Below are 25,022 nucleotides of genomic sequence, written 5' to 3'. Positions count from 1 at the left end.
TGCTGCAGATTAATGCACATTTGGCATGCTGGTGAATATTTAAAGCAGCAGGCTCTTGTACAAGGTTCATCATAATGAATGCAACATATTTAGCACAATAAAAATAGCTTTTGAACAACAGAGGAAGGAAATATTGTATGTAACAGTACTGAACTGCTGATTTCACACAATGCTTACTGACATCAAGTCGACACTGCTTTGTTCCTTCAGCTGGGTTTTTGACAATTAAACAAACAATACCACTGACTAAAACTATCTTGATCCATCCAAAATGTGTTCTGGTAATATATGTATTTGATGTTTTGTTGATGCCAGTTCAGTGCAAGCAATGCAAGAGTAAAGTACTTTGTGCACTTATTTATATATAAGAAAGTGTGAAAGCAAACTTCTGTCGGTGAGCTAAAGGCTAAAGAGCTGCCTGTCTTTCTCCAACACTGTCGCTATGGCAGCAGTGCAGAGTTCCAGCAGGCAAGAAGCCCTCTGATTTTAAGGTGGAACTAAAGCAGCAGAATGTATGCAGTCGCCTGTGTGGTGCAAATATTTCAAGCGGACCTTAACTAAGTGCAGATTCATGCATTGGATTGAGAATCTGCTGTCCAGTCCCAGTAACCATCTGGGCTTGTGCTGACTTTCCTGGATTTTCAGCCTCCGAAAAACATTTCTCTCAGAGTGTCATTGACACTAAAGAAGGTTCCTTTTCACCCGAGCCAAGAATAAGATCTCCACTTTCTTCTATCTCCTCTACCTCTTCCCGTCTTGCTATTATGTTCTCAAACCTTTTAACTGGCTTGTTGTGTTGCTGCTCCATCAGGCATATCTCCCTGCCCTTTATTGCATTTAGACTGAAACCACGCACATTATCCTGTGTGTGTGCCACTGCTAATGTATGTTTGAGAGTGAAGGAGTGTAAGCCTCCTTTGTTGATCTCCCTACTGTGCTGGAGTCACAGAGCTGAGGAGTGAGAGGCAGAAAAAAAAGAGGAGAGAATAATGATGCGAGAGAAACACAGCAGTGGATCCCTAGTCCACCCACACTGCTCAGCACAGCACAGCAGCAGTGCACTTTTGTCATGTCTTAGTTCAGAGCCACATGCAAATGCATAAATCTTTCATCTTAGACAGCGCTCTCACTAAGGAGTCTACACAGACCATTGTGTTCCCTTGAAAATATCAGGCAATAGAAAATAGAAATGAATTTCTAATGCCTTTTTATCTGCACACGCAGAAACGCCACTTAATTATTTGCTCTAAAGCTGAAGAGCGCCAAGTGCCCAATCATTCATGTCACTTTACTGAATAACTCTGTGTACTTGTGCATGCTATATATTTTTGCTGGGGCGTGGAGTAAGAATGGTAGCCTTGTCACAGCTTTTGCTCACAGGAGTCAATACCTTGTCAACATCTTTATACACTGTGTCAACAAGTCTGCTGTCTGTTTGGTGGAAGCAGAAGTGACAGGACGATGACTGCCGCCCACAGAGTTTTAGTTTTTCATATCGACAGTTTTTACTATGGGTTTCACAAGCACCCTCGAATTAATTCTGAACACACGTCCTGCTTCATTTTCTGCACTGACACGAGGACACCTACGAATTAATGTTCCAACTCTAAATGGAAACAGCGACGGGTCAAATGGCTCTGGTGGTGCTATTTCTGTATTGTTAATGTGGAATATATATGTGCTGTCACTTTACATAACGGAGGACAGTGAAAAATTCTGTGGCCCTGCATCAACATGGAAATGGCCACTTAAAATCTTGCAAGCTGACATTTGTAATATGCAATGGTGTCACAAAGTCAAACGGGCAAATTTGTGTGTTTATTCACAGTGTTATGGAAAAGGTTCTTCACTCTGTTGTCTAAAATATGCTTTTCGTCTTGCTACCTCTGCCTTTCTTGTTTTACAAGAGACTTTTGGCCTGAAACTTTTGTAGAATGCTCAATGACAAATGTCCTTGGAAAAAACTGGAGAGAGATGAAATTCCCTTCTGGCTGCAAACTAAGGAGAAGGTGGGTGGCCTTCTATCCAAAAGCCACAAGCTCTGTTCTAGATACAAAAGACAACATGTTCCCAAAGTGTTTTGGACATATGCTCTTGGTCCATTCTCTACACTTTTTATAGCCAGAGCTATTACAGTACTTAATTCCCATGCCAAGTGTCATCAGACTCCCCCCGTCCCATTTCAAAAATGGTATCTCCATTTCTGCATGTGAACCACTGTATTCAGTGCCAAGGTGAATAGACTTTCAAAATGCAGCAGTTTCTCAGTCTCTGTCAGCACTGTGAGATGCTCAAAAAATAAATCGCCTCATAAACAATGCAGACCTCATGTATAAAATAAAGTACAAACATTTTTTCCTATTAATGCCATTCAGCATTCACTGCTGCGAGAGAGATCTCACATTGACTGACATCTGCATTAACACACTACTTTGCACACACTCATATTATTGAGTGATGTGCACACATGCATATACTGCAGATGCAACTGACAGGCTTGAGAGCTCACCAAGAAAAAAATCCTATTAAAAAAATATATATATTTTTGTCGTGCATAATGTTTCAGGTGTCCACAGTCCTCTCTGGGCTAATTAGTGAAGTCTTCTGGGCTCTGCTTGAGACGGGCTGCTACACACTGAGAGCAGATGGGAACCGGATGATGCTTTGGCTGACCTATTTATCCTCCTTACATCCCCTGTAGTTGACCACTGTGTGATTGAAAGGCATTACTTTTAACCTGTGGAGGTGTGCACTGATTTTAAACAACGCTCAGCTCCTGGTGTTAGTCCACAGTGCTTTGAATGTGACATGTTCCTCCAGAGCCTATTGTGCAGTTCTGATGATGCATAGGAAACAGGTGAGAATGTGTTATATCAGTCAGTAGGGAGCTTACTACCCTACTGACCCTCTGGTCTGTGATTATCACCAAGGTTCAAGATAAACTATATTTCATGGTGTTTGGAGGTTAGAACTGGGAGGAACAATGACCTAAAAGGACCTTCCTGCGGTCCTTTAAGGTCAATGAGACGCAGGGGGTTAAAGGTTCATGTTTTTCTCACAGTAGAAGAGAAGATGTACCTTGTCAAGGCAGCGCCTAATACTTTTTCATTCTGCTGTCGTTTTGCTGCATTTTCTCTCTTGCTCTGTACAGGCAGTGCCGGAACTCCTGTTGTGTTTAACAAGAACGGCGATGCTCCAGGACGCTATGACCTGTTCCAGTTCCAGATGACCAACTCCTCCACTCCAGAGTATAAGGTGGTAGGACAGTGGGTGGAGTCTCTCCAGCTCAAGGTATGATGATTTACTGATGCTGATAACACAGACCAAAGACATCTGTTTGTATGTCTGTAATTAAGCAGGATATCTGGGTGCAGATGTATTTATTTGAATCTCAAATACAGAGAGAACTCAGGTGCAGGTGTCTTTACTTTCAGTCTAATTGACAAAGTTTTGATGGAGAAAATAAATTGGTTGGTGCATTTTTAAGGTCACACGTGGTGGAAAACAATGTTTAGTGTGTTTTGTGGTTGTTGTAAGCTTGGAGGTGTAAAGTAAAGCTCTTTAGACTGGAGGATGTTTATCTCTGCCATTCCTCAAGCCCCCCCACAACTCACTAGCCTCCCAGATCTACAAGCCAACATAGGAACCAAAAGTCATCTAACCAATTTTTGCGTAGTTTTACTCCCTCGGTTACCTGACAGACAGGTTTCTTTACATTCTTTAGCAGCCACTCTTTGTCTCAGCTACTGACAAAGCTCATCAAGTGTTTTGCTGTTGACTGCTAGAGTGACCATGTGAGTCTTCATGCACTCCCAGCATCTGAAGAACTGAAGACCGAGTGGATTACTTGTATTTTAGAAAGCAATGTCACCAGAACAGTCAAAAAATCCTTAGTGTAACACATTGTGTGCTAATGTGGCTAATGTCACAGTCAGCTTTGATCAGATGTCCACAGGTTATAGCTCGGTGGAAAGTGAAAAGCTCAGGGAGGATGGAAACTTAAAGGCTAATTTAAAACCAATAAACAAGGATTGGGTGACTGACTTTGGCTTCATATCACCTGTTCTGCTGCAGTGCAACGTAAACTCAGCTGTTGTTGCTTCTCTCCTGATGTGCTGTCTGGTCTTGAATGCAACCAAAAACCCATTTAATTGTTCTCAGTTATACCTTTTTTTACTGTTTCTGTTGTCAGACAACAGAACACTTATAAAATAGTGACTGAAATGCTGCCCATCAAGACCACATGTGAATCAGCAGTCACTTTATTGCCATTTCCAAGCTGCAGCTCAGCCCTACTTACCTACTGATTTTATAACCACTGGCTTGTCTGATAAACTCATCATATTCATGATTTTAAAACAACGGATGTATTTCAATGTAAAATGCTGTTCAATGAGAAGGCGAAGGTCTCAGTCAGTCGTGCCTGATTTTGGTTACCATGTGGTTAACCGTTTTGTTCTGGGCTGTCAATCGCAGATGAAGAGAGAGTCTCCTTCCTGAAGGGGGCGTGGAGAGCAGCAGCTGAATTTAAAGCTAGAGAGGCTGAAAAACCTTGTTTAGAACAGGGTTAAAAACAGATGTTGCACATTAATGGTGAAATGCATCATCTTCAAAATGTAAACCCACATTCTGAGGAAATGTGAGATTTCCACTGATTTACTGAAAGAGGGCACAATAAGGGAAGTTTAACATTAAAAAAAGTTTGATGTTTTATTCTTGAAGTTGCTTGAAAAACGTGTAAAAAGTATATAAATTTTTCAACATCTTACAGAAAGTTATTTTAAACTTTAACAGGAAAAATAAAAGCATTAATAATTGAAACATGGTTTTGTCAGAGGTTATGAAATGTCTCAAGAGCTGCTTTTAAGAAAAAACCGTGCCGTGAAACCAGATGAATTTCAAATGAGTGTGTGAAGAGGGATGAAAGAATTTCAGATGGTCACATTCAGTACTGAAAAGATCTGATATGTTTCCACCTGTAAAAAGGAGCTGGAACAAGACATCAGAAGGGACTTGATTTGAGCTTTCAACACTAAAAAGAGAAGTAAGAAGGTGAAAAGAAAACAGTGAGGCGCACTCCTACAGTTGTTGGATATCATTATTTTTCAGCTGTACCTGCTGGAGGACTAACGGTGTGGAGTGGGAGGACGAGAAAGAGTATGTTTTTAACCTGAGTGTCGGTCCATTTAGTGTATGTTCAGTGTTTGGCAGCAGAATCTACTGAACTTGTTAGTGTTGTTTGAAACTGACACCTAAAATAGACACCTCCCATGTTCCTCCTGGAGCTCATTAGTTTTCCTGCAGGTTTTACTGTACTTGATGAAAGTCCATGATCACATTTTCTCAGGTGAAATTTAAAGCACACTCGAGATTCCAAGATATATTGTATGAACACATTGTGTGTACTGGAGGAAAACAGAGGGAGTTTAATCTAAATATACTTGAAAATGTGATTTTATTTGGCTTTTTTTGGGGCACGTTCAAAAGGCTCTGTGTTATAGCAACATAGGACATTTTTCATTGCATTGGAGCTTTAAATAACTTTAATTCACCCACAAAAAAAATATACTGCCTAATATCAGTTTTAGGTGCAGACCTGGAGACAGCTGCTGCTTTCCTAAGAGCAAGGTGTTGGGTTTGTAGCCGCTGTAATAGATCTCACTGTCACAACACAAGAATGGCCTCGGGTGATTCATGTGGACAATAAAGAAACTGATGAGTTTTATTTTATTTCAAGGCAGACATGGTTTGAAATTGCCCATATGATAGGATAAAACTGGAGCGGAATTTTTTATGTGTTTCTATGTAACTCAGATTACAACAAAAAACATGGCATTTACATACAGATGAGTTAGCATTTGCATAATGGCTCTCTGGACCACAAGAATTAAACTCAGCCAAATGGATTTGATTGCGCAGGTGGAACAGCGTCTGTTGCAGAAGATTTGTGCTTCTGTCTGTTTTAGTGCGATTATAAACCAAATGCTATTACAGTGCAATTATCTTTCAATGCAAAAGGTATTACTTTGTTCAATAAAACTTAAAGAGCCATCTCATTTAAAGGTTTCCTGAAGTTAGCATCCAGATACACTTTGTGATCACTGATCAAGAGGATCAATGTCATGCTGTTCCAGTTCACACAAACTCAAATTAACTGTAAAATTAACAATTAAAGAAAAAACACGAATGAAAACTATGGCAACAGTACGAGTCCAAGGTGTCAAAAAATCTTGTTTCTGGTCTCCATGGCAACAGAGCTGTTGGTCTCATTACTGTTTCCACACTGTGTGTAATCGGGAGGTTTTCCAGAGAGCACCATTCATTGTCCAAATAACAAATGGCACCTTCATGCCCCCAGATAAATGGCAGATGATAATCTACCCAGACAGCACAGAAACAACACATTTGTCATACAGGTACACACATCACCAACACACAGCAGATGTGCGCGTGTGTTTGTGTGTGCGCTGCAGAAGTGGAGTTCGGTTTCTGCAATTATTAGCAGCGGCCACATGTGGAGGAGGTGACGCTGAACTCATGTTTGTATCCCATGGTGTTTTCTGTATATGGTAGTATTTCTATTTATTTATTTCCTAAATCCATTGTTGTTTGTGTTAAAGCGTGACTATGAGCAGAAGTACATGTAGTGAAGGAGTGTAAAATGGTCATAGTTCTTTTACTGTAACCCCCTACACCCCAATAGGCAACAGTGGATTTGAAAGGCATGTTGTCTTAAAAAAAGAAAAGAAAAAAGCAAACTACACCATACACTAGACCTAGAAATGGTTAAAAAGAAAAATACAATCAAAGTCCTCAAATTACTCATACATGATGCGCCATTCAATTAATTCCAAGCTTAAATTAATTCTATTCTGTCAAAATAATTTTACGTCTCATTTAAAAATCTGTTAAAAAAAAACATGGATTAGTCTCATCAGATTCTGTAAAAAGTGAAAATTCTGTGCTCCTTGCCGCATAAAAGAAGCCATTAGTGACTGCAACCAAGAGTCACATTATAAAAATTCAGGGACTTTTTTGCTGAACTGTGGTGAACTGAAGGCTGTTTTCACACAGAGCAGATAGCATGGAAACAAATTAAAAATAAGTAGCAAAATATCTAGGGCATGTACAGTCATCCTGTGGGCACTTGGAAAAATGTTGTACGTGTTTATTCAAGGCTTTTTTTTTATTTTTCAAAGAAATGCAGCTTTCACATTTCCCATTTTTTATGATTTATTGCAGTGTAACACAATTTTACTGCACAAAATGTTTGATTTCCTCCTACTTTCCACCATAGTTGTAGCTGTTTCCATAGAGGTGCAGGACTTGTATTGAATAATGAGCCCACAGTGAGTAAAAATGTGACAGGAGCAGAAAAATGTTCAGAAACTACTTTGGGTTTAGAGGGTAAAGTCATTAAATTAAATTACAATATTAGCAATGATAAAAAAAAATCACCCTAACCCCTAAGCTGGGAACTGGAAAACATCCCTGAATTTAGTTATTAACATCTTCAAAACTGCAAAGGTTAAATGAACAACGTTGGACTCCATTTGGGAGATTTTGGAAATATAAGTCCAATTATCACCAGACCAGTGTGGGATTTTCAAAATTCGAGCAAAAAACGAATATTTTTGTACTTCTTGCCCAACCAAAACTATAAACTTGAGAGTATATAAAATCTTTTTAACGAGTCAGTGACAGTGATGTTATTGGACCTGTCCTTAAATTTCTTGACTGTAGCACCACCAGATTTGATGCAGCAAAAATGAAGTGCAAAAACTATTACATCCTCTTTGGTCAAAGTCAGTAGAAAAATGGATCGATACAATCTGATTCCAATCCAGGGACCTGCCAGCTGGAAGGGGTCAAAGGAATGTTTTGACATGTTGGGGAACGCACTTTTCTTACAGAGAGTTGGATGAGAAATTTGATAGCGCTGTCTTATCTGTAGGCCAAATATGAAACTACAGCTACATGACTGTTCACCTGCTATCTGACATCTGTGTTCACCCCCTGATGGTTGCCATGCAACAAAATAATTAATACTATTCAGTTCATATGTCAGACGTTTTAATGTCTATGGGCTCGATGCTTACTTAAAGCTACAGGCTGCTGGCTGTAGTTTCATATTTGTGCACGATGAAAACCAAACAAATGAGTACATTTTCCAAAATGTTAAAGTATTCCTTTTTAGGAGCCCTGTGGTGTGTTTTCAGTAAACGTATGGAAATGTTTTGTTTACATTCAGTCTTGCTTGCTGAATGTATTGTGTGCATCCTTGAAGCCTAAACAGTATCTTTTTAAATGATTTTATATCCTACATATCTGACGTTAATGTAAATTAACTCGCAGTGTTTTTCCTCCATTGGCTGTGTATAAGTGCAGTGGTGTGATATCATTGGCCGAACCGCACATGCATGTGAGTGTACGCCCTCACGAGCACACGTGAGACAAACAAAATGGGGACACGCTGCACCATCACGCTACTAAAAGTCTGAAACTCCACAGGGAGCCTTTAAGTCATGAATTCACTTCACATCAAAGCAGACCACAAAAAATAATCAGGCAAAAGAATTCCTGTTCATTTCAAACATCGCTTTATGCTGCACCATTCGGATTCTAATGCAGGTTGTCCCACATCCTTTTTCTCAAAGCATCTTTCAGATCCAAGTAGTTTTAGAAGACAAATAGCGAGTCAGCCTAATGCTCAAACCATGGAATGTGTAGTCTTCTGTGTTTTTTACTTCTTTTTGTTTGTTGGACTTGAATTGATTTATTTTAGTCACATGTCTGATACTGCTGTTGATTGATATTGCTGTAGAACCACAGTGGTATATCTTTAATCTTGTGGTGCTTTTAAAGTCACGGATCAGTACACTTTCATAATAAATCAAAAGATCAGCTCAGAGTACTGTGAAAGTTTCTTAAGGTCCTAACAAAATATGTAAGAGCTCTAAAAAATTCAGTTTCTTCATGGCTTTCTCAGGCTGACTTGTACGTTGAAACTATAGTTTGAGCTTGAATCATGAAATGCCTCAGGGACTTTTTGGTTCGGACTTTCAGATAGTGCGTTTGTATACTGCACTTTTCATTTTCATGTCAAGATCATAAATAGAAATAGCTCTGCAAAGTCTAACAGAGGCCTTTTGCAATCCCAAATCCCATTCTACTTCCCTCTCATCACGTATTTCATACCTCACTGGCTGCTGTATTAAAACATAATGTCTTTTGCATTTCTTTATTTTTATTTCACTGAACAAAGGTAGGCTCTGTTGCCATGGTGATTTCAATTACTTTCAAGTATTAGAAGAGGCAATCCCTCTAAGAAATTGGCAAGAAAGATGTATGAAGTTAATCGTTTTTTTCTGCCAAGTTTTGCTAACCGTTTGCAAAGATTTCATTGCAGAATGTACCACAAGATTCATGTCATAGTAACAAGTTGCAGGTTAATGTGGCGTGATCTAGTAATATATTGACATTCGGGTGCTCTACAATTCTGGCACTTTTCACCTGCCACATCGTTTTTCATCTGTGCTGGTGCCTCTGGCTTATCTCACTGTTGCTAACCTCTCTTCCTGTACTGTGTTACATCTCTCCCAGCTGGAGGAGCTTCAGTGGCCAGATGGAGAGCAGGAGGTGCCCATCTCTGTGTGCAGTCTGCCCTGCAAAACTGGACAGAGGAAGAAGAAAGTAAAGGGCATGCCATGCTGCTGGCACTGCGAGCTCTGTGACGGCTACCAGTACCAGTATGACGAGACTTCCTGCAGACTGTGCTCTTACAACATGAGGCCCAATTCCAACAGAACCGCCTGCCAGCCCATCCCCATTGTCAAGCTGGAGTGGCATTCTCCCTGGGCCATCATCCCCGTCTTCCTGGCCATGCTCGGCATCATCGCCACCATCTTCGTCATGGCGACTTTCGTGCGCTACAACGACACGCCCATCGTGCGGGCGTCGGGCAGAGAGCTGAGCTACGTGCTGCTAACTGGCATCTTTCTGTGCTACATCATCACATTCCTCATGATCGCCAAGCCTGACATAGCTGTGTGTGCCTTCAGGAGGATCTTCCTGGGCCTGGGCATGTGCATCAGCTACGCCGCGCTGCTCACCAAGACCAATCGAATCTATCGGATCTTCGAGCAGGGGAAGCAGACAGTCACAGCCCCTCGCTTCATCAGTCCCACCTCCCAGATAGCCATCACCTCCAGTCTAATCTGCGTGCAGCTGCTGGGGGTGCTGGTGTGGTTCGCCGTTGACCCGCCAAACACCATCATCGACTACGATGAGCAGAAAACCATAAACCCCAAGCTGGCCCGCGGTGTGCTGAAGTGTGACATCACAGACCTACAGATAATCTGCTCACTGGGCTACAGCATCCTGTTGATGGTGACCTGCACTATCTACGCTATCAAGACACGGGATGTACCGGAAGATTTCAATGAAGCCAAACCCATTGGCTTCACTATGTACACCACTTGCATAGTCTGGCTGGCCTTCATCCCGATTTTCTTTGGCACGGCCCAGTCGGCAGAGAAGGTGAGTCATTTCTCTCTTTTCCTTTCTTTCTCTCTCTCTCAGTCGCCACCCCACTCTTTGTCTGTCTCCCTCCCTCCTCTCACAAATTTCCCTTTCATTCCTTCGGCCCTGTTTTTATCTTGTCCAAACACATGCACACATGCATATTTGTGCAAACACAAACAGTACATAAAGGAGACGCAAACTGACAAACACACACAAATTTAGTGACTACATAAGTTATGGATTTATTTTTCTCCTGAGTTCATATTTACACTGCTCCAACGTTCGTGGAAAGCCACACTAGAACCACAGCAGACAGAAATAGGCATGTAAAGGCGGAGGAAGGGTTGATGTTAAGCACCAAAATCCTCAAATGCCTGGTGAGTGATATGGATGGGGGGTGCCAGCAGCTCCGCATGCCGTTATCTACGCTCTCACGCTTAGGGTTCCACATTTACTATTGGGCCTCATTCTGGAGAGGGGAACAAGCGGAGTTGAAGAAGCGGAGGAAGAGGATGATGATGACCTGCAGGAGAAGGAATGGAGGGAGAAATGAGGGGGTAAATAGAAGTTTGATTCAACACATTCCATCCTGTGACAGCTGCGCTCTACTCAACAAAGCATTTGACATCATGTGCTACTGGAGTTGATTGAGAATATGACATTATGACCTTCTGTGCTAGTCATTGCTTATCTGGCCAGCGCTGCATGGAATACAGATGCGCTCATCTGCTGGTCTCGTGTGCAGCTTGTCAGGCCTGCATGTACAAGATGGAGCGAAGGGGAAGTTTTCCACTGACAGAATATCGATGCTGACAGGAAAGTGTTACTCCTAACCTTTTGAGAGGCACACCGTTCAATATCCTTCCTGCTCAGCTACCGCATGAGATGGATCAGAAACTGATTTTCCTCATCTCAATTTGCTGCTGATTTCATAGATGAATTACACCCTCAGCAGCGATTAGGAGTTCATTATGTTACTTGCGGCGACTAGCGAAGCAGTAATGTGTTTATCTTTCCCCTTTATACAGTTAACTATTTCCTCGCCCCGCCGCCTGCCTGATACACACCTTCAGTTCGCACCACAGCATCTCAGTGTAATGACCTCTGTGGGTGCATTTCTGCTTTCTCCCAAGCCACCGCTAGTGAGAAGTGCCTTAGCATGTCCTGATAACATACTCTGCAAAAGCTAGTCACCGGATTTCTGCTCAAGTTTTCGGCACGCTTTCCTCAGAGCTATGTCTGCGCAGACTCTGTTTGCTGGCTCCTGACTATTTCTCTAAAAGCGTAGTTAGAAAACATAAAACTAGTGTAATTAGAGGATGGATTAGATTGATGCTGTGTGTGCGTCTGTTTGTATATCTGCATGTGGATAAACTAATGCATTCAATGTGATGCATTCTGCAATAACCTCGCTCTATAAGTGCCTTGCCCTGTTGTGTTTTTATGTGCAACCCCCACACAGATATGAGTAATCTCTTCACCCCAGGTTGTCTAATATAAAATGATTTATGATAACACTAAGATGATGTGATGCCAGCTGCCTTTGGTAATCCAGCAAAACACTGAGCTGCTCTTGCTTGACCCCATGTTATTTTGTAGCATTGTTTCATAGCAGAAGTTGTTACTGCTCTGAGTGGAATCTCTAACTCGGCACCATTTAGTTGCCCTTATTTTTCCACACCTGTGACTCCCTTCCACTCACTCTGCTTTGCCCATTCACACTCATGTTGAGGGAAGCCATGCGAAAACAGTAACAAAAGATCACCGAGCCTCGTCCTGCCTCCTGTGCACCTGCATGTACTCGGTCAACTACTCAGCACTCTCAAGTCAATGACTGCGAGCGTCACCGGCATACAGATTCAGCTGAGCGCAGTTCTGGGGATCAGCTGAGTTTTGGAGCCAGCTTCAGTCGTGTGTGTCACTGTTTATAAAGACTTTAAAGCAAACACCTCAGGATCAACACAGAAATGTGCAACAGAGTATCAAAAGAAACAGTGATATTTATTTAGGGCTATTTTTTGTGTTTATTTGCTTTTTTGAGTAAAGGAATAAACGGATAGATTTAAAGGATGCTACAACATCTTCGTCGACAAAACTGTGCATTTCATAAGAGAATGATGATGATGAAACCTATTTTTTGAGGTACAGAAGAATTCTAGTAAAACACTTAAAAGATTCTGTCGTACTTAAAGGACAACCTCCATGTCATGGAAGCGTACATACCTGAATACATGTCAGAAAAGCACTTAGGCTCTTGTATGATGTCTCCTGTGCCTTCAACTTCTAGAGGGCAGATTGTCCTGACAAGCATCATTTGCAATGACTAAGTATTCTGAGTTAAACTTTTCCACTTCAGCTTTCAACAGGTACAATGAAAATTGCGACTTGTAATCCCCCTCCCCTCTCTTTCTGCAAACAATTGCACTTGACAGTAGTTGGACTTGACACTTATTGCAGAGATGTGGAGTCTTTTGAAAATATGTAAAATTCCCCTGCCTATCACTTGTTTTATGCATAAATCCTTGAGCAGACTACACCAGAGGCAGACTGTGGGCAAGAAGCTATACGTGGTCAAGTGTAATGGAAAGAGAGAAGAAGGTTGTAGCTTTGATTTTAACCCTAAATCAAGCCTAAATTTATTTATTCAGTAAATGAGTAACGCTAGATTCACACTAATCTCAGCTGCTTATATTTTCATCATGCCCTCATGTATGAGGACAATAAAGCTATTCTGTTCAAAGCCAAAAATATGTTGTACTATTGCAGTTTTCCTGACTGTTGCAGTTTTCAGTTTTAGACAAGGGTAAGAGCTGTAATGCAGAAATTAGATTTAGGTTATATTTGGACACACCTTCTCATTCAGTGGTTTTTATTTAATTATTTTCTATATTGTAGATTAATACTGCAGACATCGAAACTATAAAAGAATACATATGAAATTGTGTTGTAAATGAAAAAGTGTTAATCTTCAGTATTAATCTACAATGCAGAAAATAATACAAATAAATAAAAAGCATTAAATGAAAAGGTGTGGCCAAACTTTTGTCTGGTAGTGTACTTATACAGGCAAAAAAAAAAGTGATAACCCTTCAAACGCACAATGGTGTGTAACAAGATCTCATTCTCATATTAGACTTAAAATTTACCTTGGCAAGCTCGCTTAAAAAAAAGAATGTATATGCAAATTAATAATAGAGGTAATGTGACTCAGCTGAGGGAATTTATTATATCAACCTTATGCAACCACATCCTATTGCAAGGTCTATATAGTGCCATGTGTAGCATATATATGAAGCTGAAACCCCTTTGGCCTGCACTCTGTAACATAAATGCAGCATTATACCATAAAATATATTAACATACCTTTCAATTATTATAGTTCCCTTATGATTTGAACTACATATGGGATTTTACCTGTTATAATTCACCCTTCACTACAGTCAAGCCAGAGAGACTTGTCTGGTTCTCACTGTGGAGTCCTGCATTTCACATTATCCAGCGTATGTGACCAAACTCTGGCTTTTTACTGTTCAATTATTGCTTAATGCCACCCTGCAATGTAACATCAAGTTGTGGGGACACAACTTTCTGCAGCAACAGGATTTTCTTCTCTCCACCAGCACAAAACCAGTCCCAAAAATGACTGAAAATAGTATCTTCTAATGGACGTATTTTTCACCAAGAAGTTCCACTACGCTGCCCCTCCGTAGAGATTGTCTCAGCCTGATTGCCATCTCCTGCTGACTCCTAACCGGTTAGGACACCTGTCGAGCTCCCCTAAATATTGGCCAAGGTTGAAGTGATTTCCTAGATTGCGACACTTTATAAAATGCTCTTACTCCTTGTCCTAAAAGTGAGGCCAAAAATGCATCACATAGAATTCTTTGGGCTGATTTCCTCCTCTGAGACACTTGACAAAGAAGGGTCCTAATTAGAATGATGGTCACAACACCATGAAGGCAAATCCTGTGGAGGAATCATCAAAAGTAACTTCCTGAGATTGTTTTGGCTTTTTTTTGCCCACTTACGTTACATGAGTCACAACCTCTTTATCTGCCAATCCTGAAGCCCAGAAATGGGGACCTCCTGTGCAGATTCTGACTGAAGGTAAGGCCGTCCACACAGAAAGCTCCGTCTCCAATATGGAATAGGGCTTTGCAGCACAAAGCCAGACAGAGTTATTCATGACATGAGCTGGGCTAGAAAGTAGGCCACCCAAAACAACAAGAGACATCCAGGTAGTTGAGAGGAGACTGCAAATCCCCTGGATTCATTATTGAAGGCATTCTCTAACGGGGCAGAGAGCATCCTAATTGTCACTTACTGAATCAAGTCCTTATCGCTGTGTGCATTTATAGTACTCAACCATACCCAACTAAATTGCCTTTGCAGTAAGTATATCCCTGGTGGATATAATTATGAGAATTACCCTCAACAGCTTTTTGTCTAAATGGAAGGCACATCGTTTGTTGTGATGGAATGTTAGCATTTGGCTTGTCAATGAGATGTAAAATTCAAAAGCAACCGTTTGATTCCTGATGAGGACATTAATAAATCATTACTGTGGCTATAAATAGAGGGTTGCCAAGCAGTTGTGAAAATCACTTCATGTATTTATTTATGTTAAAGCAACAGAAGTTAATTATAAATGTTCTGTGACAAGCTAAACATTCGAGTGGTGGGTGAGAGGGGCTACGAATTTGGGTCAAGCTCATAGAGCAGCACAATGGAAAAACCCTGTCTCAGTGATTAGAGACAGTAAGAAAAAGGATTTGGTGTGGTGTGTTTGTGCGCATGTGTAGCTCTATTAGAGGGAGTGAAAGCCCACATACCTACACTTGCTATTTTTTGCGTGTGTGTGTGTGTTTAGTGATGAGTATGAGCAAACACCTAATGCTTATTGTGTGCCTGCTCCCGAATCAACTCTCCTGCACGGTCAATAAATCAGTTCTGATAGGGTCAGCATTGCAGAGTCTAAGGTATCAGAATCTCATTAAAAGCTTATTCCAGGCGTGTTTAGTTGCTTGCACCAAACTCTGTAGAGTTGCTATGGATACCAGACAGGTTACTAACTACCAAACATGGCAACACAGCACAGGCTAGAGATTCTCTGGTTGATTATGTTTCATGCTATGTATGCTCCTCGGAGCAGTATGACTGGTTTCCCCCAAAATCTAATCAGAAGCGGTGCAAATTTGCAGCTCAGACATAACATTCCACCATTTGGAGTGACACAGAACAGAGTGCAGCGAGAGCATTGTGATATTCATAACGGTTATTAATGCATGGTGCACCAGCCAGATCACTGCCTCTGATGCTGCTCCACTGAGAAACAGGAAGGGATGGAGGGAGAGTGAAGCAGCTGACTGTATTGGCATGTAAATGATATCAGACATCTGAATGATTTCTGCAGATTAGAAGACAAAGGCATGACTAGCATGTGAATCAGTGTCGTATGAAAAAAATTACCGTTACTGATATTTACCAAGAAACTCTGTATGCAAATAGGAACATTTCTTCCTCTGGCTCGGCGAGCATTTCCCTTCTCTGCAGATGCACTGTGGTGGATAATGTGTTTACAATTGTGTCCTCTCCCCATCCACATTACCAGTAACCGACTGAAAGGCAGCATATAAGTAACATCCGATGCGTTGGAGTGTAGTAGATTAGTGAGGAGGCTTCGGTGATCGGCTCTTGAAACAATAATGTCCCTTCTTGAAGTGATTCTTTCTCCTCCAAGACCCTTAAATATATCAAACAACTCTTGCATGTCTGTCGATTTACTGACTTCACTACATCTGAGTAAAATCACTACATTTTAATTAAGTCGATGTTTCAAATTCATAATCCTCACGTGATCAGGGTTATGTAAGCTCACAATTACAACTTGGCAATGTGAAAGGTGTTATGTAACCTCTGAAAAGGAATGTCAAGCAAAATGCATTTAAGTGAATGTACCTGTGTTCATGTCACATGAATGACATTCTCATGAATGATTATACCACTTAGCACTGTGAGAGCCTTTCACAGGCTGCACTCCACTGCATGCAGAGCTGCAGAAAAAACAAATGTAGACCCACTGTATACTGCAGATGCAATGTTCCTCGTCTTAGTCTTTTATTGTACTTTAGGAGGAATTTACAATTAAAATAGGCCTGGCTGCAGAAAGCAGGAGAGGAGGAGAAAGCAGCTGCTTGAGTAGTGAAATAAGATATCTGATCTGAAAGGGAAGAGAAGGTGACTGCAGCATCATGTCACGGACAGAGCCTCATCTGACAATGTGGTCTATCAATCTAGTCAAGAGTGAACACACTTGTAGCAAGGAGGCCATGTGAGGGCATTCCGATAAAGTTATGGTGATGCTTCTGCTATTGTCATTAATACGCTTGAACCGTCTTTGACTTGAGTGAGTTGCTGCAGGTCAGGCTTTAATAAAAGCTGCTGGATTATGTTACTGAATGCATGACTGCTCCTTTGCCCATAGCTACACATAGCAAATACCCAGACCACCTCCATATATGATAGTAATATTAGATTATATAAACAATAAATTTTGAATTAAATTAAATTAAAGGCTAATGAAAAAATGTGTTTGTACATAGCACAAACAAATCCTGTGATGGCACTGGACCTTTTACAGCAGATTTTAACACACTGCAAGGCTGGAAAAAGGACACTCAGCCTTTTTTCTTTTTTTCTGGATGCTCCGATTTTGTTATTAGGCAATAGTTATTATTAGGTTTTGCCTCATCACTGTGCTCAACACTGTGACTGTCCTGTAATTGGCCACAGATGTTTAGCCATCATTGCTGTCTTGTTTCTAATGTTTTTCTTTTTTAGTGCTTAATTGCTACTCCTAACATATTTATCTGCCTCATAGAGCAACCAAATCAAAGTTCACACCACATATAAAGAAATCACCCATTTTCATTATGTAAATTGCCGTTCTTGTCTTTATTAAAGTCACTTTTTACCTGTCTGTACTTCCTTCCAGCTGTATATTCAGACAACCACCCTGACCATCTCCATGAACCTCAGTGCCTCAGTAGCACTGGGCATGCTTTACATGCCCAAGGTGTACATCATTATCTTCCACCCTGAGCTGAACGTACAGAAGAGGAAGCGTAGCTTCAAGGCCGTGGTCACAGCTGCCACAATGTCATCACGTCTGTCCCAGAAGCCCAATGAGAGACCCAATGGAGAGGCTAAGACTGAGCTGTGTGAGAACCCTGCTGCTGACCCCATGAGTAAGTAACCCAGCGTGAAGACTGCCGAGCCTTAGAGACACATACATTTGCACCATGGAATAGGAACAGAAGAAAACTTTTAGATATCTGATGCTGTACTTGAAGTGCAATATTAAGTCTTTCTGTGCAGTGTACAACCATTTAATAAACAGTTTACAACACCATATCATATAGCTGTAAGCAGGTATGCACACAGTTTAATATTTACAAATTTATAGTACTGACAAGTAACATTTGCATCCCCCATGAAGACATATTTTGTATTATTACAGCTGTCTTTTACTATATTTTCATTCATTATCTGTCTGTACATCAGTCTAAACATGTGCCCGCAGGAGGAATTATAGTTGTTGAAAATTTCATTAATAAACAATAAATACATTATAGAATTATAAATTATTCATGAGATAGTTACAGACTGCTTGTATATGCTAAATGGGGTGGTTAAGACAAAGTCTTTTAATTCTGCTATTTGTTTTTTCAATTTTAAGGCTGTGAATTTACAAAAAAGAAAACATATGTATGGTCGCATACATTAGTCACACATAAGCTAAATCTATGTAATAAAATTTGAGAGTGCTACCTTCACATACATGTGAATTTCAATGACTGTCTGGTGTATCTCCATTGAGTTAATAAAGCCTCTGTAGAGATTAAGGAATGATACAAATGACAAAGTATTCCCAGGAGGTGAGCTCTGGTTAATAAATGTAGGTTTTCCCAAGAAACATGAATGCAATGCCTCTTTAATCTCTCTCACTATAGATTTATTTTCTTGTCCTAGAAAGTCCCATTTCACCAATTTAACTCAGTGGCTTCTTAAAATTAAAATTACGTATATAAAATGATGTCCTATAGAAAGAACCCAGTTATCTTGTATCTTGATAAATGCTTAGACCTTTAGCCCAAGTGCGTAGCAGTGGGCGCAAGAGAAGATAAGGGACTTGCTCTGTGAAGAGATTTGAAGAAGCAGGGCTTTATTGCAGGGAATGGCAGGAGATAATCTGTCTCTCTTGCTGTGTGTTACTCATACCACCCTTCATCTGAAACTGTAAGCATGATCCTGTTAGTGCAGATAATGCTGGGTATTAGTACGCGAGTGGGGAAGCCTACATACTCCCATGGTTAGCTGATATAGTGTTTGTTTTGGATGAAAAAACATCAATAGTAGAATGAGTTCTAGAGGCAAAAACTGCAATTGCTGGATTTTAGACCAGCGTTGCCATGGAAGCTCGTCGCTTCATCTCTAGTTGTCAGGATGAAGACAGAGAAGATTGGCAGCTCATGCAAATCACACATCACAGCTTCCAAAGAGCGATCATGGCACCCACAGGTGCACCCGCCCCTCAACCCCTCTTTGAATTATGCCTATGAGATGACAGACTTTACTGGGAATTTCTCCAAACACCCAACAGTTGTCACACTCATCTGTCATGAGCCAAATGTGCTTGTGCATGCAAAAAATTGTGGGTGTGCATGCAGTTTTCAATGCGTGTATTAGTGTGCGCCTGGAAGTGTGAGTTACGCACATGTAAGTCACAGAGTTTCAGGGGAATGGGAATATATCTTTGCCTGCCACACATGTGGCTCATTGAGCAAATACATATTCTGCATAGAGGGTAAAACCTTAACATCTGTTGCAGCAGCGCATCAGAAGTCCCCGAGCAGGGCATGCGGTCTCTGGAAGGCCCTCCCAAAAGTGCTCCATGTCATCTGTTCTGTGTGTCTCTCACCTTCTGTCTCTCTTACACGAATGTCTTCTCGCCTCGCCTCCCTTCCCTGCACATTCTCTCCTCCTCTTGCCCTTCTTTTTTAGCAACAGTGGAAGTGACATTTATTAATGGCGAATTTATGTGCATGACCGCCCCAAAACCTGAACTGTGCCTCGACCATCCCTGGAGACTGTCCGTCAATTCCTGTAACCATCAGAGCGCCAAATACCTCCCTTTCAGCCCCATCGGCCCTGTATGAGATGAATTTGAGTGATTTATTGGATTAAAGGACATTAGCAATTCTGCAGATTTACATTGGTATCGATGCGGTGTAATATCTTCATGATTGCACCTCTCACACAGGGGGATTTATCCTCTAATTCAGATATGTTGAATTGATTCACCGCCCTGTGCCTTTTTTCTCAATAGGCATGTGTGTTGATGCCTTCATTCTTCTCAGATTTGACTCATGTCATTAACAATGAATGTTGTGGTGAGAAAACACAACCCAGAAAACAGCAGAACCAGGGATAAGAAAACTTGTGGGATGAGATAAGATAATCAGCTTTCCAATATTAAAAATGAAGATGACAGCGATGGAGGATGTCTCAGTTCCAGACCGGCAAACACACACAAAAAGCTTCTCGCTCAAAAATGACTAATCTTCCTGAAGACTGTTTATGGTTACCAGCAAGAATCTGTTCATTTACTAATGTTTTATTCATCATACTTGCTGGGCAAGACTACAAAATGCAGCTGTAAAGAAATGGTGCGACTTTAATTGCGTAGCCCATGGGAGTTGGTCACCATAGCAACATTAAAGCAGCAGAATGAGAATTTATAGCAATGTCTGTGATTAGGAAAGTGTACATCGACCTTCTCCACCGTACAGAGAGGGACAACACATGTGCAGACACACACATCCTCATGCTTGTTGTTGGTCTATTAAGTATTCTCACATTTTCTTGCTACATTCTACCCAAATATCCCCCTAATCCAAAGGCTAACCATAACTCTAAAATAACAACAGCCTTTTAAGCAAGTCATGACAAGCCAAAATGACCTCAGTTCACAAAAAAACGAATGGTTTCCCTCTGAAGATTTGAAACTTCAAAATTGGTTCTCATAATGATAGATGTACAGCAGGACACACAAACACAAACAGCACCTAGGCACTCAGCCACATTCTGATATGTTTCCATGGCAATCCAGACTGGGATCGCATTGCATGCCCTAGCATTTGTTCGGTGCCCACTTGTGTGGTGTTTGTGTTTTTTTATCACTAGTTAACATCTGAAAATAGAAAGTATGGCTTTACACGAGGGGGAATGCAAGTTGAAATGATGCACTACGCCAGAAAATATTGCTACTGATTGCACACAGCTGGTGATAAGAATGTGCAGCACAATAGGACGCCTTTACCAAAGCAGATGATGTCTATTTACCTCTGCAAGATGTGTTCTTTTCTTCTGTTGTTTTTTTTGTCTTAGCAGTGCTCCAAGTAAATCTTAATCTTCTTTACTCTGTTCTCAGGTCAAGCAACCAAGAAAACATATGTGAGTTACAACAACCTCAGGATCTGATCTGCTTGGAAATGAATGCTGTTTGTCCTTTATCTGTGATTGGGGGGGAAAGGAAAGGGAGCTGTAGGGGATCAGAGAAAGGCAGGCAGAGACAGGAGAGAGAGAGAGAGAGAGAGAGAGAGCACAGGCATCTCAGCACCACCTGCAGTACCTATGCACTCCAGGACTGTGGATAGCATCCAACCTTCATCCAGACATGATGCATGAGTCCTGACAGAGGCTAGCACAGCTTTAGGCCGGTGTGGCTGAGTCGGCCTCCAGAACCAAACTGCAGGTTTAGAACTTGTGTTGTGGCCCCCTTCTCTCCCTCTGACTCAGAACAACTTGCCTGCTAAAAGGGGTCACTGTGAATGAGGACAAACACACAAAAAAGAGGAAAAAAAAGGACAGTGGATCTGCTTTCAAGATATTTTCTTTTGAAATGTCATTAAAGCCATATTCTCTTGGGGTTCCCATTATCTGATTTCTGTTTTGTATTGTTTCGAAGTGATTTTCTTCTGTGCCTCTTTTCTCTTGAAGTTGATTTAATTACCTTGAACAGCAAGCTCTGCCACATACAGTATTTTGTTTTAATGAAATCAACTCAAATCAGTCCCAAATGATTCTGTTCGCGTGATGGGCATTGTAAGTATATTTTTTGTAAATATTTGAGAGTATTTTCATGTTTGGAGTACAAAAATAGATATCCAGTCTTTGTTCAATTGGATTTGGATGGTAATGAAAAGCACCACAAAGTGTTCACTTTGCATGTGCCAATGTATGTTTGTTCTATTTGATGTAAACCTAAAAAAAAAAAAGAGAAATAAATTCTGAAAATGATAATGAGCTTCAGCATCCTTCTGCAGTTTGTTTTCTTTACCTGGACTGAACTTCAGTGAATGACAGAATATGGCTTTAATCTGTTGTTGAATTGACCTCCCCTGTATCTGCAAGCATGTTTGTTTTACATAGTTTCGTACCGGGTCTATTATGCCTAATTATGGTGTGGGAAACATTAATATCAGAACAATCATGCAAATATGTTGTGATGTCTGTCAAATAATGAACATGTAATAAAATCATTTTGTTATCTTTTATACAATTAAACCAGACAGAATACCATAGTTATTTCTGTGCATGTGCATGTCTGTTTGTATGAGTGGGCATGTTTGTGTCTGATAGCAGCAGGGAGCACTGCGGGTTTTACGCTCATGTATGAATAAGTAAAATTATTCTCTGTGTTGTTTATGAGGTTTTGTAAGCTGATGGAAATGGTACGGAACTGTTTACTGTCTCTCCCCATGACTGAGTGTATTAGTGAGCTCACTGAGCGATGCTGTCATGCAGAGGAGAGCAGAGGTTGTCCACTAGCTGACTCCTTGGCTCACCTTTTTGCTCTTACTGTCGCATCCTTTGTTTCTCTCTCCCTCTCGCTCGCTGTTGCCCCTTCCAAGCCTCGCCACCAATCCCTGAAATGAATAATATAACACGTCACATCAATTTGTCCTGCTGATGACCAAGCCTTTACAGGCTAACTGCTCTTTATTCCTGTGCCTGCCTACAAGCATAATGTTACTATTTTCAATATTGATTATTATATAAAAACATGAATAGGCCACGCATGAGAGACTCCTGTTTCTTCAGCCAGTAAGCGTCTCCCTCTAGGCTGTTACGTGGACAAATGATATGTGACCACGAGACAACGATTCCTCTTTTGTGTTTGTGTGTGTGAGAGAGAGCAAGAAAGAGAGGGAATGATATCCTTACCCACACTGGTTTTCTGTTGTTTCTCTTTCCATTTGTCTGGCATCTCTCTCAGCTCCTGTGGGACCAGATGGTCTTTACTTCTCATACGCACAGTCTGTCATTTTCTGTTGCATACAGCCAAGAAAAATCCCACTTATACCCAATTAAGACTAGCCTCTCCCCCACCAAATTAATTGCCTGTGTCAGTGTCTGTGTGCAAGTAATCAGTGGGGGCTGAACAGAGTTTAGATTTGTAGCTCAGCAAAAAGAACAGAAATACCAAACAGCTTAAGCAATAGCCTTTCTGATCGTGATATGAAGCAAAAACTTTGAGATCCTTGAAACACAGAAAACATTTTTTTAAGAAACAAGACATGTCCAGGACTGGTTTTCACCTGCCGAAAATAGAATGAGGCATGGATTACTCCAGCACCAAACTCTCAAGGCTCCTACGTAAGGGCCCACCTGCTCAGTATGCACCTGTTCTGAAGGCAGCAGTTTCCTGGGAGAATCAAATGGGAAAAACATCAAAGGAACGAAACTAATCATGCTGGACTCAGAGCAAGACACACTCCAACTGGGGGACTTAAATGTTGCAAACTTTAAGGCGTGTCAATCGCAAATTACTAGGCGTGGAACAATAGATTTTACAGGCTCTATCAAAATGTACACAGGCTTGCCAACAGCTTGGGCTCTTAAGAGCTTTTCTAGTTACAAAGTTGTCAAAACTGTCCTCACTGTCGAAGAATTACAAGGCTACATGACCCAATTTGGATGACAAGGTGACACAGCTGCTCTGTGAGATGTGCATTTCAGTGCGCTGCCTCATGTGACATGTAAAATCCAGGCACCAAAGGCTCAGGCGTTCTTCTCAGTTTTCATGTCACTTTGGTCCAGCTCCGCCTTTGAGGAAAGCCGCCTTTATCTTGTCAGAACTCCTGATGCGCTCTTTCACAGACAATTTACTGATGCTGAGTCTAGATTAGCTCTGTTTCATGGCTCCTAGGCCCTGGGCTCTCCTATCTCTCCATAAATGTCCAATTATCCAACTCCAGCCTGAGTGAAACCTTATCTGCTTCCTGTCAGTGACCAACTGAAGCCTGATATAACATACGGTGGATAAAGACACTCTTCACTCTTCTTATTTTTTCCCCTGATGCGTCTTGCGCTCCAGACCTCCTTATAAAGCTCTTTGTTTGCCGGCACGTTTTCCTTCCCAAGTTTTTCTTCTGTTCTCAAGAAACCAGGCTGGTTCCTGTTACCAGCACATAGTGACACTAAGATTTTTTAATTAGTGGTACAGTAAGATAGCCACTGGTTAGACATGAATCATAACATCCACTTCTTCTCATAGCTACTAATTATCATCTGAAGGAAGTTCATGAGTAAATTTCGTGACTCCACAGCTGAAGCACTGTTTGTGTGTTGTTGTTTTTTTGCTAGAGTGATGCAGGGAGAGATACAGTGAATAAATTAGTCTGGGGTCACTGGTTGCCATTTCTTATCTGTGGGTCCACAGAGCTACCCATTAGCCCGCTTAGACTGCACAGTGTGTGCGGTTGTGTGTGTGTGTTTGTCACAGCATTATTGCATTTTTAATCAGCAGAAGAGACCAGGCATCATTCTCATCACATTAGTGTCTCCTGGTATTTATTCCTCTCTCTCGCTCTCTCACCACTTTCACCCCTTGGGGGGGAGTTGAGTGGGTGGAGAGAATGCATTTGAAATTTGCTCATTTGACAGTCGTTAGAGATATGGATTCTGACAGTACACAATTAGCTCAGTCACCTCCTTTATCTTCACTCATCTTTGGCTGTGGGATTTAGTACGTGTTGCCTTGATCGTAATGACTGTTATACCTCTCTCGCCGCCTCCCTCTCTGTCTTCCCCTCGCATCACTTCGATATCCAAACTTCTAATTCCAGTTAATGATTATTTGAAAATTACATATCTGACTTCATGGATTTAATTGACTGCTGTGTTATTAAGATGGCTGAGTGAGACGAATGCACTTCAGAATTCGCAGCTGAGTAGGTGCACTAATCTGCCGCTTTTCCCCAATTTCCCCTGTCATAAAAATGCATTCATGGATAAAATATATACAAGAGCTGGCATACATCTTGTGAATATGTTGCATATTTGTTCTGCCTCGACTGCATGAAAGATTCAACTCACTTTTGGAAGCTTGTACTTGTTGAAAATAAAGTAGCACATTTTTTTTTTTAACTATT

At 41.1% G+C, this 25,022-nt stretch overlaps 1 protein-coding gene across 1 annotated transcript in view; it reads left to right on the top strand.

Moving 5' to 3' along the window:
- The window catches only part of LOC110949801 (metabotropic glutamate receptor 7-like), a 62,649-nt gene extending 40,757 nt beyond the window's left edge, over nt 1-21,892 (top strand). Inside the window, exons 7-10 of the mRNA XM_022192044.2 lie at nt 3,152-3,291; nt 9,604-10,539; nt 17,519-17,771; nt 21,017-21,892. Of these exons, the coding sequence (XP_022047736.1) occupies nt 3,152-3,291; nt 9,604-10,539; nt 17,519-17,771; nt 21,017-21,066 (1,379 nt within the window). The 3' untranslated portion in view covers nt 21,067-21,892. The remainder of the gene's footprint in view (nt 1-3,151; nt 3,292-9,603; nt 10,540-17,518; nt 17,772-21,016) is intronic.
- Nucleotides 21,893-25,022: the final 3,130 nt, after the last annotated feature.

The sequence above is a fragment of the Acanthochromis polyacanthus genome, chromosome 6, assembly GCF_021347895.1.
Source record: "Acanthochromis polyacanthus isolate Apoly-LR-REF ecotype Palm Island chromosome 6, KAUST_Apoly_ChrSc, whole genome shotgun sequence".
In the NCBI taxonomy this organism is placed as follows: domain Eukaryota; kingdom Metazoa; phylum Chordata; class Actinopteri; family Pomacentridae; genus Acanthochromis; species Acanthochromis polyacanthus.
Note: the sequence above shows the minus strand (reverse complement) of the source record. Positions and strands in the feature narration are given on the sequence as shown.